General features: G+C 44.7%; 2 protein-coding genes and 1 non-coding gene across 5 annotated transcripts; 1 reads left to right on the top strand and 2 right to left on the bottom strand.

The window, feature by feature from the left end:
• Window positions 1-2,533: 2,533 nt before the first annotated feature.
• On the bottom strand, window positions 2,534-8,932 carry ccdc47 (coiled-coil domain containing 47). Of its 3 annotated transcripts, none has more exons than XM_086175506.1 (13): window positions 8,796-8,932; window positions 7,229-7,530; window positions 7,001-7,102; window positions 5,475-5,649; window positions 5,235-5,356; window positions 4,879-4,944; window positions 4,679-4,780; window positions 4,176-4,286; window positions 3,978-4,063; window positions 3,836-3,894; window positions 3,644-3,753; window positions 3,356-3,523; window positions 2,534-3,164 (listed from the first exon to the last, which is right to left on the bottom strand). In XM_086175506.1, exons 2-13 carry the CDS (start codon window positions 7,520-7,522, stop codon window positions 3,084-3,086), a joined length of 1,476 nt encoding a protein of 491 aa, XP_086031632.1. In that variant the 5' UTR covers window positions 7,523-7,530; window positions 8,796-8,932; the 3' UTR covers window positions 2,534-3,083. The 3 variants fall into 3 exon arrangements, with proteins under 3 accessions (XP_086031632.1, XP_086031635.1, XP_086031633.1); XM_086175509.1 differs by having other exon boundaries at window positions 7,229-7,580; window positions 8,796-8,906; XM_086175507.1 differs by having other exon boundaries at window positions 8,710-8,848.
• Window positions 8,933-10,510: 1,578 nt separating this feature from the next.
• On the top strand, window positions 10,511-14,542 carry dcaf7 (ddb1 and cul4 associated factor 7). Its single transcript, XM_086175928.1, has 7 exons — window positions 10,511-10,890; window positions 11,169-11,327; window positions 11,463-11,574; window positions 11,659-11,777; window positions 11,876-12,085; window positions 12,579-12,696; window positions 12,920-14,542. Exons 1-7 carry the CDS (start codon window positions 10,753-10,755, stop codon window positions 13,090-13,092), a joined length of 1,029 nt encoding a protein of 342 aa, XP_086032054.1. The 5' UTR covers window positions 10,511-10,752; the 3' UTR covers window positions 13,093-14,542.
• Window positions 14,543-14,573: 31 nt separating this feature from the next.
• Window positions 14,574-14,645, bottom strand: trnac-gca (transfer RNA cysteine (anticodon GCA)). Its single transcript has one exon. It is a non-coding gene; the product is annotated as a tRNA-Cys (tRNA).
• Window positions 14,646-15,036: the final 391 nt, after the last annotated feature.

Genomic DNA, 15,036 nt, shown 5'->3' with positions numbered 1-15,036 from the left:
CTCAATACTTTGTTGACAATGACAGAGGTCAAATGGTTCCTGTGAGTCTTCACCAGCGTTTCACACACTCTTGCTGGTATTTTGTCCCATTCCTCCCTGCAGATCTCCTCTAGAGCAGTGATGTTTTGGGGCTGTTGCTGGGCAATACACATTTCCAACTCACTCCAAAGATTTTCTATGGGGTTGAGATCTGGAGACTGGCTAGGCCACTCCAGGACCTAGAAATGGTTCTTACGAAGCCACTCCTTCTTTGCCTTGGCGGTGTGTTCGGGATCATTGTCATGCTGAAAGATCCATCAACGTTTCATCTTCAATGCCCTTTTCACTCAAAATGTCGCAATACATAGCCCTGGTCATTCTTTCCTTTACACGGATCAGTCGATCTGGTCCCTTTGCAGAAAAATCGCCCCAAAGCACGATGTCACCACCCCGATGCCTCACATTAGAAATGGTGTTATTTGGATGCGAAGTATTGGTTCTCCTCCCAACTCAACAAGTTGAGTTTTTACCTAAAAGTTCTGTTTTGGTTTCATCTGACCATAGGACATTCTCCCAATCCTCTTCTGGATCATCCAAATGCTCTCTGTCAAACTTCAGACAGGCATGGACACGTCTGGCACTGCAGGATTTGAGTCCCTGGCAGCGTAGTGTGTTACTGATGGTAGCCTTTGTTACTTTGGTCCCAGCTCTCTGCAGGTCATTCACTAGGTCCCCCCGTGTGGCTCTCGGATTTTTGCTCACCATTCTTGTGTTCATTTTGACCCCACGGGGTGAGATCTTGTGTGGAGCCCCAGATCGAGGGAGATTATCAGCGGTCTTGTATGTCTTCCATTTTCTAATAATTGCTCCCACAGTTGATTTCTTCACACCAAGCTGCTTACCTATTGCTGATTCAGTCTTCCCAGCCTGGTGCAGGTCTACAATTTTTGTTCTGGTGTCCTTTGACAGCTCTTTAGGCTTGGCCATAGTGGAGTTTGACATGTGACTGTTTGAGGTTGTGGACAGGTGTCTTCTATACTGATAACCAGTTCAATTAGGTGCCATTAATACAGGTAACGTGTGGAGGACAGAGGATCCTCTTAGAGAAAAAGTTACAGGGCTGTGAGAGACAGAAATCTTGCTTGTTTAGGACCAAATACTTATTTTACTAAGGAATTTACCAATTAAAAATCCTACAATTAGATTTCCTGGACTCTTTCCTCCCAATTCTGTCTCTCACAGGTGTATCTTTGATGAAAATTACAGGCCTCTCATCTTTTTCAATCGGAGAACCTGCAAAATTGGTGGCTGACTAAATACTAATTTCCCCCACTGTACATGCTGGGACAGAGAACAGCTGAGTGAAAACCAAACCTGAGTCAATCCTACAAGGGATGTTTGGAGAAATCCCTTCAAGGTCAGGGCAGGCAGCAGTTCAACCGTCCTCTCAGCAGCCTTTGCCCCCCTAAGGCACAGGGTCAAGGGTCTGGAGGAAATGGGGTGATGTTTCCTGTGCAGATTATAAAGAAGCCAAGAGGTCATCTTGTGCCTCTCCTCTGGTCTTCACTGAGATAAATACTTTTAAAACACTAATAATCACTTTGAATTTATCCAACAGTCATTTTGGTTTCCTTGGCTGAAACCCTGAGGAAAGAGATCTGGAAAGGGCAGGCATTCTGAAGGTGAAATTTAAGGAAGTTTAACCCAAACATCAAGCACATTATAAATAATCTGGCTTGTTTTGACAAAGTGCTGCAATTTGTGGTGAGAACAAGCTCATGAATAATTCCAAGTAACTTCAGTTTTGATTACGGGAGACATATTTGTTTTTCTTTGCACATGCAACAAGTACCGGACAGTTTTTTGGTCTTTTCTCGCTCAGTTCCTCTTAATGGTAGCATTCTCATAAAAGAAAACTCAAAAATATCAAAAATCACCACAGACAAAATGGGAAATAAAATGTTACATATTAACATCTCAGCTGGACAACCTGCTACTGAATCTCACTTAGGCTGAGATCTGAAGCCTGCCAGCCCAGGCAGGGTTTGAAACAGACCAGATGGTGGCGCTACAGGAAAAGTGACAATGTTGAGAGGTTTTCTGCCAACTGCTAGCTTTCAGAAGTCTATACTTAATACCTGGCTGAGTTGAAGGTTCAGAATGAAAAAAAAAAAAAGAGCTTCTGGTTTTCACATTAAGTTGTCGCTGACATTTGAATGGGAATTCAACAGCTTTGCAATTAAAACTTGGATATTTTGGTGGTTTGTGGGACATTCTAAGAATCACTTTTAAAGTTTCAAGACAGATATTGATGTTGTCCAGATATGAGAATGCCATCCTCAGAGCGGCCGCTCTGTTGTGACCAAATCTGGTTCACAAACTGCGAACGCAAATGCAAAGTTAATTTTAGCGCCAAGCCTTGGCTGCTCTGGGCCCTGCTATGGCATAGCAGTTTCAGCCCAACACCACTCTGTGCATCATGAACCACCATATTCTGTATTGATCATCAACCGGCTCGTCAGTCAAAATCTATAATCTGCAACACACCACACAGTTTCCTCCAACAGCCTCCAGTGCGTTTTATTGTTTGCCCAGATATTTATAAGAAACAGCCTCCAAGATACTGACCTGACAGCTGAGATAATTTAAAATGTTTTACAGTATCATTTAAGATTATGTAACTGCAAATTTATTTCCACCCAGAAAACACAGCAATGTTTCCATTACTTTTAAAAAGTGGCTCTGCATTACTGTTTAGTTAGTGTGTTCTCATAAATCTTTACAAGCTTTCAAACATTTGATTTGTTTTGAGTGAAAATTGGCGAAACAAAAATAAAAAAAATCTTTAAAAAGTGTGATATGGAGTGACGGCAGATCTGTGGTGGCTGACGGCGGGAGGGGCATCCCATTCAGCGTGGGGCGTTGACCAGATCACTGAGGTTAATCCGCACCGAATGGAGCCAGGGGGCTACAGACAGTTGATCAAAAACATCTGGAGGGGTGTGGTAACGCCGGACTAGCGCTACGGACCGAGACGTGAGGAGCCGTGGAGACTGAGCTGGGCACGGTTTCCGAAACTCCGTCATCCCCCCCGGTGGCGCTCCTCACATGGCCTTCACTTTGATCTGCTTCATCTTCATCTGCTTCTTCTCGATCTTCTTCTGCTCGCGCCGCTGAGCTGCCTCCTGGAAAGCCATCGGAGACCAAAGGTCAATGTTTGCAATAGCATACTTGAGTTGCTAGCAGAGTCTCAACATCAAGCATGCAAATAACACTACTAGCTACTTAGCTTATGAACTGCTAAGCAACACTACAGAGCTCCTGGGGAGAAAGTCAGAATGTAAGAAACATCTCAACGTGAGATCTTGCATGAGACCTCCAGACGGCGCTGCCTCTCGGGATCCTCCTCGTTCATGATCCTCTCCTTCTCGGCGCGCTTCTTCTCCTCGCGGCGTGTCTGGGCGGCCTCCTGGCGCTGGGCGTGAGTCTGCTTAAGGAAATTCTCCTCGACGCGAGCCCGGTTCCTGTCTGCTTTCTGTTTGCCCTAGAGATTGAAAAAAGAAAAAAAAAAAAAAGAGACTCACAGTCCCACTTTAATATTGACTTTGAAACTCTACAGAGCGACAGCCAAAGTGGCGCCGCGAGGAGCCGGGTTCTCGCCTACCTCTCTGTTGAGACGGAGCTTTTTGACCTTATCCACGCTGTAGATCACCATGTTCATGAGAGGCAGCAGAGCGTCCATGTCTTTGGGGGAAGTGTTGCCCATGCCAGGCACTACAGACACAGATGCCGGTTTGACATCTAACATAGAGGAGGACAAGAGATTCGAGCAAACAAGAAGAGACAAAATTCTCACCATTAAATGTAAACAGCAATGTCTTCTTGGTCTCCGGCAGCTTCAGGGGCTGGCCCTCCCTGGAAACGAAAACAGGGTGATTAAAACGGAGAGGAAACCAAGATTCGTTCGATGTTTGGATGTTAAGAGACTCCACACCCACTCTTGCATAACTTTTGGACCAGAAAATTGGTCCGAAAAATGGATGGACTCGATCTTGTCGGCGTGGTTGGTGATATAATGTACCATCTAAGGAAAATGAAGAAAGTAAAAGATGAAAAAAGGGAGAGGATCATCCAGTTAGAACCTATTTGGTACAGAGCGGTTTATTCTCATGATGGCGTAGAACACCCAGCTTCACCTTGTTGTCCATCACGCCATCCGTGACCTCGCCCATCTCACTCAGGATAGTCAAAGAGTCTGGTAGCCCAAACTTGGCACCGGACTTTGGCTTGTCACCGCAGAACTCACTCTGCAGAAAGACAGAAGTCCATGGTTGGGAACGTCCAAAAAAAAAAAAAAAATCAGATCAAAGAAAATCTGTGTCTTGGCTCGAAAATATCACAATTTATTTCCCTCGGATTACATTACACTTTTGTTATTTGATATTCTTGGCTTTTTTCAGATCTTTCCAGGAGATTATCAACAATCAGGGACTATCAAGAGTGATGAAAACAATTCCTTTGACTTGGGGATTTTAGGAGGGAGAGAGAAAAAAAAACCAAAAACTATTGCTGTAAGCCAGAAATAAGTCATCTGCACTTAGACTCAGTCCCATGATTCTGCAGACAGCAGGAACCAGACCGGCCAAGATGTCGCATCAGTGCATTGAAACGTAACAGAAAGAGGACGGGCGGTATTTACCAAGTCCTGCATCTCCTTCTGGAGGCGGATCATGGCCTTCCTGGTGCCGACGGCAAACACAAACGTGTCCATGTCCTCGTCGTTCAGAGTCACTTTGATTTGCTGCACAGACACATGGAAACTGGTGAGACAGTGGCGACATCTGCAGGCTCCAAGGCAGCTGTCTGGACCCCCAACTTGTCCAAAGCGCTGATACGTACCACCTGGTCACAGGCGGGCCTCATCATCCTGGCCAGAACGTTGAGCAGGTCCTGCCTCTTCAGGAACTGGAGGATCACAAGACGGGAGATGTGACTTCACATGTAGCACAAACCACATCACAGTAAACAGAGGGGAGGCCTGCCAGAGGGCAAAGCTGCTGAAAGCGCAAACTAAACTAGTTACATATACTAGATTGGTAAATGACTTGCTCTCATCTTCATGTGGTGTTTGGAGTCTGATACTGACACTAAAATAAGACAACCAGATGGTCTGCCTGGGATTGAGAAAACTGGTGGAATTACTTTAAGGAGGTGGGCCCTGCCGACACACCTGCCTGTGAACACCCAGGCCTCACCTTCAGCTGGATCAGCATGCCCTCGCAGCACACCCGGCCGGAGCACCACAGGTTGTAGATGTGTTCGTTCTCCTGATTCAGCTTCCCCGTGCTCACCGCCTCCTTGCTGGTGCCGTCATCACCTGCGTGCACCAGACATTTAGCACACAATTTGCATTTAGACCATGTGACTGGGACCCAAGGGGATAGACAAGCCTCTTTATCACTGTGATGGAGAAAGCAGGTCAAGGAGGAACTCACCAACTAGTGCAAAGTTGCTCTCCAAAAGCTCCCGGTGAGAATTGAACCAGGCATGAGCCAGGCGACTATTCTTGTTCTTGCCGATGATATAGTTCATTATGTAGGCCAGCAGGCCCGTCACCATGAGGATCTCCATATAGTAGCTCTCCCAACTGTTCTGCAGATGTGCAGGAACCTGCCGGGAGAAAACAGTCAGTGTGTCAAGACGATTTCGACACAATGACATCTGATCAAATCGCGAAAAGGTCTATACAGCCAGTCCTCTGTTTATGATATCCTTGAACTATTGCGTTCCGTAATTACATTGCCATATTCCATACATTTTTTTAAGATACTCTTGTTCTATCATTCAAATGTATGCCATTGACAATTTTAAAACAAATTTTATGCGACAACTAGTTAGCAGGCAGACCGGACGAATTATCAAGCGGCGCTATACAAGGAAGACAGCTTTGTTTCCATTCGCCTCTCCAGACTCACTTGCCCCAGTATCTCTAGCACCAGATTCTGGGATTTTACCACTGTGTTAGCTTGAGTCCTGTCTTAGGGCAAAAATCGTATTACCTCGCACAAAATTCTGACAGTCAAGGACCCCTCTGTATGTCTGACAAAACATTTACATTCATCTTTGGAAGAGATGACTTTTGATGAGATGTGAAAGTCATAAGATGACAATCTTATGACTTTCACAGACAGTTTTGATCGTCAGCATTTCTAATGAACGTGAATAAAACCTGCTGTATGCAGAGTTTAGTGCTTCGACAGAGAGGAATGTTAGCTGACTGAAAATAAAGGCAACCAAGACTTAATGTTTGTGGCCAGTGTTTGTGAAGTGAAATCTTGCTGGCACACAGGGCAGATTTAATTATCAACCAAAGGAATTAAAAGTTGACTGACAGCTTCAACCATACCACGTTTGCATAGGAAGCAACCAGTGCTGAGTTCTGGATGGAAAACACAGCGATGCACACAATAATCTCCCCATTAGTTGAACGTAAACCAGAGTCTGTCAGTGTGATAGCCAGCGCTAACAAAGTTATGCTAAGCACAAGGCAACGAGCTGCATATGGAGTTTTCAGTGTGAAAATAAAGGGAAGTAGTTTAGAGACGTCCCTTCAACACTGACGGCCAGTCAAAAGGAACAGACTGTGCCATCACAGCTCTGGTTGGCGTTTCCACTGAAGCATAGCTGATGTCTGGTGCCTCTATGTGGAAGCCAAAGGGGCTGGTTCAGCAACAGAGGGTTACTCAGTTGACCCTTTCTGTGCGTTTCCGCCCAGGATTAGTTATAGAGGCTGGTGGTCTGTGGGTGAAGCAAGCATCCCGAGACCCTCCCGTCTGTCTTCTAAGACTATATAAACATATATAGATTTAGAGTTCACCCCTAACTTTGTACCAGGGAAGAAAAGATATCTGCATGACAAAGACAGCTGGCTCAAGGTCAGAGCCTTTACAATTCATGCTCCACAGAAGACAGGGGGCGTGGAAAGTACTCTGAGAAGATTTCAGCATTAAGCCTGACTTACCGTGTGGATTATCAGGGGGTCCTTCATGGAGTGGCCTGGCTTCTCCACGTCACCAATCCCTTCAAACTCCTCCTGGTCATATTTGCTGTAAATGTCTTGATCCTGTGGGGCCCATTAGACTGAATAAGCTTTGCATCCTCAGATCTCAGAGAGGGAGATATTATAAGAAACAGGTAAAAAAAAAAAAAAAAAAGAATTAAAAAGTGCAATTAAATGAAAGCATCATACCTGTGTGTCTGAATCCTCAAAACCATCCTGGCCATCCTCCAGCTCCACAGTGGCCTCGTCCTCATCTTCCTCCTCTTCTTCGGGCTGCGAGGAGGGGTTGATCCGTGGCGGCGGGGCAGTCTCTGCCTCCGCTGCCGTGTCATCACTCATGTCCTCAAATTCCGCAAAGTCATTGTCGTCGAAGTCGGCCAGGTCCTCGCCATCGTCAAAGTCGTCACTGTAGTGCCCCCCGGAAATCGGCACGGCCAGGAGGAGCAACAGGGTGGGAACGAGGACGAAGTAAATACTTCGCATAGTGGGATCTGCACCAGAACAATGGAGTAGAAGGGCCGATCATACGGCGAATGAGAATCTAAGTGGATGCAGATTCACAGTGTAATAAACATTAGATGCTTCATTTATACATTAACTTGCTACCTTTCAATAACAAGCAGCAAAAGCAACCTACGACTTAGTGTGATAATTCACGAGATATCATATTTACATCTTGGGAGATGTCCTTCCCTGATGGTTGTTTGTATTATTTGATATATATTAATATTAGCAACCCTTAAACCGAAGCAAACGATCTTTGAAGTTTTTTTTTTTTAGGAAATGAGGGGGGTTATATAACAGCTGATACAGATTTTGTTGAAAAGTATATGACGCTAATATTGCAATTTAAAAAAAAAGGTATCACTGAAATTTAAACATCAAAATTTCACTCTCCATATGTAGATTACATTTTAATTTGTTATTTGAAGTCTTTAAATAGAAGTTAATGGCTTGGGACCTTGTTTGTAGCTTGACAAATCTCAGTAACAGCATTTCGGCAGGATTTTCCCTTCGTAAGATTTTGATGTCAAAGTAAATTAACTAGACAGCTTAAAAGCGCAATTACAGATGGATTAGAGTATTTCTGTAGTAATCGTAAGGCGTGTCGTTCACAAGGTACTAGTAAATGAGAACTGATGATTGACAGGACCACACGAGTTAAACGTCCCGTTGAGACGCGCCAAGTCGTCTGGTAACCCGGCCGCAAGCTCAAGTGACGAACCCCTCCGGGAACAACTCCCCATCCCCATCTCCCGGGACCGAACCAGACTGGAAAACAGTAAAAAGTACTGCGTGGTAAATAGTTACTGTTTGAAGCACTGTTTTAAATACGGACCCCACAGACACACATATTAACACCATAGTACTTCAGTTTGCCTAAACTGGGCTGAGCCCAATTTAGCCTAATCACTGAACCGACGTGCTTGTTGACACGCACTAAAATACTTCATAGATACTTGCCTCAGTACTATTTCATTTCGCGAAGAAACTATTGCGAAGTATTTGTATGACATTGAGATTGACCCCCCCTCTGATTGTAATCGTGTCACCGAGTCGACCCATCCCCCCCCACCGCGCTACCTTCACTTTATCATTAGCTAGCTAGTTCAGGCATTAGCATGCTATCGGTGGCTAACTAGCATGGCAGCTTCCGACCAGTAACCCACATTAGTCGTAAGCGGCCCGTTCGCCCTCGAAAGAAGTTCCGCCCACGACTCGTCTTCTCATCAAACGAGAACCGATAGAAACGAACCTGGGTCGTCACTGTGTCAGTAAACGAAACCCTAACCGAGTTCAAGCTGCCAGACGTATCCCGATACGACGCCTACTCCTGAAGCTGGCTCCGCAATCCCAGCCCTTCAAAGCAAAAGCACCACGCCTCATGTCCACGAGAGGAAACCGGCGTGACAACCTGAACGCCTGACGTTTTATTTCGAAGTTTTTGCCGGAAATGCCGAGAAGCTGTGGTTCTGCGTCTGCGGCGTTCATCCCTCGACTGCCCTCTTGTGGCCGCAGGACACACACACACACACACACACACACACACACACACACACACACACACACACACACACACACACACCTTTATCGGCAGTCTTTCTTTGTGTCATGGGTTACTCGCTCTAGCCCCATTGTTTAATAACCTATTTTTTTCTAATACAATTTCACAAAGATAACATTAAAAACCTCTAAAGTATGCTCTTATTGTTATCATTGAAACTATCTTTGACATTACAGTAATGGAATATCAAATTGATACATTAAAAATTAAAAAAACGCACGTCATAATAATATTAACTGAAAGTGTTATTTTATTTTTACTCCAACATTGATTTTATCATCCGAGAAATATTCTCCGTTTGGCCTAAAAACTAAATTCTTACTTTAGCGGGCAGGTTGAAGTTGACTGCCATCTAGCGACCATAAGGAGTTACAGTACTTTCTGTTATGGATCCATTGAATTTCACAATAAAAGCTGCTAAAAGCACTCGAACATCGGAACTGACACTGGTAACGACCAAGATCTCGAAGTGATCTCGGCGACAAGTGAACGTTTCATCTACCCGTTGCCCTCAAGTCACACAAATGTAAATGAAGAGATGTGATAAGAGATAGATTGGGTTGTCAGACAAAGTCAATTCAGAGAGGAAAGGGTGGGACCACCTGAAAGGTCGGTGGAGGTCATCTAAAACAATGAAAGGCTGGAACATGGAGAAACTCAATTTAAATGTGTACATAATAGATGGGAAAATCATAAATATCATGAGATGTTGGGCAGTGAAGGAATGCGGATCTGACATTAGAAATCTGTGAATACTCTGTCACACCGAGAGTCTAGTCTGTAAAAACTTTTGTTTGCAAGGTCTGGATCTGAAAGCGTCATTTTATTTTTACTCCGACAATGATTGTATCAGTCGACTGAATAAGCTCTGGGGGTGTATGGATCTGCTCTTCTACGAGCTGGCTGCTTCAGACAGGACATTACTAATGCGATAAGAGTAAAAAGTGTCACAGCCAACATGGGGAACTGATAGAAAGTGTAGGGAAATGCCATTCATGAAGAGGAAGATTGAGTAATCAATCGTGACATATGTCTCTCAGGTCGAGTTAATAATCACTTAATTTTAAATTAGAACTCAAATCACCACTTCAGTATTGAATTATATTACTTTTACAGCAAAAATCACAAGCTGAACAACATTAGGACCATATAAAGATAAATTACTATCACTCGTAACAGTAATTCTTATACTGCAATAAAAAATAATTTGTCTTAATAGAGTTGTTGCTCAATATTTTTCTGTCAACACAAAGACTTCACTCACGTCACAGACACAGGCGTTTTTCATGTGCGTTTTAAGGCTCGGTTCCCTTTTTTCAAGATGATGTCAAGGTTTCTGGGCATAATTTGAATTTTAAAAGCCACCGCTGCTACGAACAAGTGTTTTACATTGAAAATTATTTAGCGGAAGTTACTGTAAATCGGTTTCACTTGACAGAGCTGTATGTCTTTACGAGCGATGCCACTCTTTGTTAAGTGAAGTGACAACAATTCAGCTCTAGAGCAGGATTTAGTCGATCAGATGTTGATTGTCTCCACGCCGATTCATCTTTGCTTTTGCAAATTTAACTAACTGTTGGCGGTTTCCTTGCGAGGCGACTTATTTGGTAGTTAGCTAACGCTAGCGTGTTAGCATCAGTTGGCCAGGATGTCGCTCCACGGCAAAAGAAAAGAAATCTACAAATACGAGGCGCCATGGACGGTCTATGCGATGAACTGGAGCGTCCGGCCGGATAAACGTTTTCGGCTGGCCCTCGGGAGCTTCGTGGAGGAATATAACAACAAGGTGCGTATTTTAGACCCTTCGTCAGCGAGCGCTAAAGATAGCAACGCTAGCGTGCTGATGCTAATGCTAATGATGTGGCGCGTGAGCGAAACGTTAAAACAAGTGTTTTATTTCTATCTTCGGATAGAACAGTGACAGTCGGTTCCGGGGACGAGGACTGGGGCTCCGATCCGTGTTGACCCGACTTCTACCCTGTTTAACAACATGCATATTCGCCTCATGTGAGTCACATGAATCGTGGAATGGAAGTAACGGTCGATGTTGTCACCCTGGCTCAGGTTCAGTTGGTGGGTCTGGAGGAGGAGAGTTCGGAGTTCGTCTGCAGGAACACCTTCGATCACCCTTACCCGACGACCAAGATCATGTGGATCCCGGACACCAAGGGTGTTTATCCGGACCTCCTGGCCACCAGCGGGGATTACCTGCGCATCTGGAGGGTAGGTAGCAATTTCTACGTTGGAATGTGGCAGCAGGAAATTACTTTAAAAATGAAACATTGGTGTATCAGTGTATTCTCCACCTCGGCCCACACACGCTACTCACCACCGACTTCCTTTGGTTTTCTCTGGCAGGTCAGCGATACAGAGACACGTCTGGAATGTTTACTGAACAACAACAAGAACTCCGACTTCTGCGCCCCCCTCACCTCCTTCGACTGGAATGAAGTCGATCCGAATTTGCTCGGTGAGCGGGAGCCGATTGAAGTTGTCACCTTGCTCTTTTAAGCCGACTGGTCGTGACCAATTTTTCACGTGTTGAATTCTTCAGGCACCTCCAGCATCGACACCACCTGCACCATTTGGGGGCTGGAGACTGGTCAGGTGTTGGGGCGAGTCAACCTGGTGTCGGGTCATGTGAAGACACAGCTAATTGCCCATGACAAAGAGGTTAGTCGTCCGCAGGGATGAAATCGCTTCAGACAGTTGTCCATCCTTCCTACGTCACCGGGAAGCGTCTTAACACACCTGGGCTTCTTTTCCGGCAGGTGTACGACATTGCATTCAGTCGCGCTGGTGGTGGACGGGACATGTTTGCATCCGTGGGGGCTGACGGCTCCGTCCGCATGTTTGACCTCCGGCACCTGGAGCACAGCACCATCATCTATGAAGACCCGCAGCACCACCCGCTCCTCCGCCTCTGCTGGAACAAACAGGATCCCAACTACCTGGCCACCATGGCCATGGATGGCATGGAGGTCGGTCTGCATTTCCTTTTCTTCATCCTCGTTTTGCTGAAATATATTGGCGCGGTGATCCACACCTGGACCATGTCTGCATCACCCTCTCACCCTCATCACCTTCATCTCTATCCTTAGTGGAGGCAAATCCCTGGTTTGTTTTTCCTGTCAGATGCAGCTTTGCCGCAGCTGATGGTTGACACCTCTGACTTTGCAACTATAATCACAAAGCCATTTTTCAACTGTGGAACATTGTAGTGTTTCCAACCCGCAGAACTCTTAACAAATTTAGTTTCCTGTGGTTTAGATCCAATTAAATACCATTGTTTGCAGGCCTGCCCTACCTTTCCCACATGCAATGCTTGGATGAGATGACTTTTTCCCCCCTCCAAATCAATCTCATTTCAGATTAAAAATACCCAGACTAGGACTTTAGATGGCATTAATGGCAGATGTTGGGTTTTCACTGGCCTTGTAGTCGGTCTGACCAGATCTTCTCTGTGCATGACAGGTGGTCATCCTGGATGTGCGTGTGCCCTGCACACCCGTGGCCCGGCTCAACAACCATCGCGCCTGTGTGAACGGCATTGCCTGGGCTCCCCACTCATCGTGTCACATCTGCACCGCAGGTAACCAATTAAACTTTCATGAGACTGCATCTGAGCGCGTGCCACCCATGCTTGGGAAGTGATGGGATTTTCATGGTGATTTTTGCGAAACCGGACTGCCTTTAAAATTTTTTTTTTTTTTTCCCCCACTGTCTCTAAGTTTCCAAAGTTTTGTTGTTGCAGTGTTTGTAACATAAAAGTCTAAATGGGTAACTGTCTCACCTGTCAATTCCCTTTTCTACAGCTGACGACCACCAGGCCCTGATCTGGGACATCCAGCAGATGCCGAGGGCCATCGAGGATCCCATCCTGGCCTACACCGCCGAAGGCGAGATCAACAACGTGCAGTGGGCCTCAACCCAGCCGGACTGGATCGCCATCTGCTACAACAACTGCCTGGAGATTCTGCGCGTTTAAAGCGGCGGACTCTTTGGATGGAGGGGAGATGGGCGCCGTCTCTCGTATCAGGACATGAATTTTCGCTCCTCTGAGATGAGGATGGGGTCACGAGCGAACTCTGGAGTATCCCTTGTCTACTCCGCAATAACCTGGTTTACATTTTCATCCGAGTCCTCTCTCCACCCTACCCCTCAGTGGGTTCAAGCTCTTATTTATTTTGCTCACAAGGTAGCGTCCAAGAAGCTTCATCAGCGCTTTTAAACCCCACCACCCCTCTTATCTTCTTCAATTGCTGCCTGTTGTGAGAATATCGTGAAGGGTTTAATTTGTCTGTGTAAAGGGTTTATACCTGCTCCTGCAGGTGAATGAAGGCGACCTCTCTAAGATGTCAGGATGTTTTGTACTTGTCATATATTACAGGTGATTCAAATCGATATGTTAGACCTGCCCCACTACCATTCTCACTCCCATGATCAAAACTATGGCAGCTTAACCTGTCATTCACTTTTTGAATTCCTATTTCCCTGGTCAGATTTGTGGCCTTTGGCTCTGAGAAAACAAACCAACCCAAAGGGGAGCTATATTGTCATGGTGGCGGTGGCATCACATCATCATTATACAGTGTGTTTTAGTTTAGCCAGCGGAACCTGAAACCTACCACAGCTCCCTCCTCAACTCCTAACTGTTTTGGTTTTATTTGAATTTGTATAAGATTGTGCTTTGACTTTTTTTTTTTTCGTCAGGACCGTGTTAGACGGAGAGAGAAGAGTGAATTGCCGTTCTTTGGGTTCTCCGTCTCTGTTGTTTTCGATACTTAAAGGGTCATGTCCTTGTAGCATGCCATTACAAGGCAAAATGTACATACATATAAATATATCGACTTAAGACGTTGGAAAGCCAAGTGTTCATGTTGTAGCTTTTTCATAAAGATTATCATTGAATTTGCTCTAATAAAACTGTATTCCATGTCTTAGGAAGTGATTTGTGCTTGGAATCAGTGCAGTTTTCCTTAGAAATGAAAGTGAAAATATGCACTGGGGAAAAACATAATCCACCTTCTTTTATTTTTTATTTTTTAACTTTTCTCTGATTTTAATTCAAGCACAGATTCCCCACGGATTCCTCCAATTCTCTCACAGTACTTAAAGGCTACAACACTCACTTTACTATAGCGATGATGTATTAAATACATCATCACTACTTCCTGAATACAAATTTATGATTAGCACTGCTTCTATTCCCATTAACGATTATATTGGGATTCAAAATGTATTTCCACTGTCTGACCGAAATAATCGCAGTAAAGGGCACTGAGACAGAGACAGCTGAAAGTTAAAAACGGCTCATGTGACGTCACGTCTCCGCCACACACCTGACTTTCGTTCTCACTTTGGCATTGAAATCTTTTTTTAAATGTAACATTGTTCAGTTGTACATTGAGATGACAATAAAATTCTGCGTATGGAAACTTGTTTGGAGTAATAAAAATATAAGAAAAGAGGGGGCACCCGGATTTGAACCGGGGACCTCTTGATCTGCAGTCAAATGCTCTACCACTGAGCTATACCCCCAATGTCATATCATGATTTCATAAATATTTATAAAGGGTGTTCACACACTCATTTCTGGGTTGAAGAGTTCATTTCACCCCAGAAAGGACTTTGCATTTCATCTATTTTGTCTATCAGCTCAATAGCACAGTTTCCCTTAAAATTATACACATCGGTGAGCCGGCGAAAGTGGAAATTCACAGCGGTATTTTACATCATTGTTGCCCCGAAAACGTAATATATAACATTTTATCTATACTTTTCCTGCCTTCAGAATCATGTTTGACTTATTTGAATGATTCACAATATTGAAATAATCACTATATCTCACCTGTCATGGCGACAGCTGGTTGTGTGACGTAATTTCCGTTGGGCGAGAGAAGCTGTGTATTGTTATTGTGTTTATGGCGCC

The sequence above is a fragment of the Fistularia commersonii genome, chromosome 28, assembly GCF_037954325.1.
Source record: "Fistularia commersonii isolate RoL2024-O1a breed Wild chromosome 28, RoL_Fcom_v1.0, whole genome shotgun sequence".
NCBI classification, from domain to species: domain Eukaryota; kingdom Metazoa; phylum Chordata; class Actinopteri; order Syngnathiformes; family Fistulariidae; genus Fistularia; species Fistularia commersonii.
Note: the sequence above shows the minus strand (reverse complement) of the source record. Positions and strands in the feature narration are given on the sequence as shown.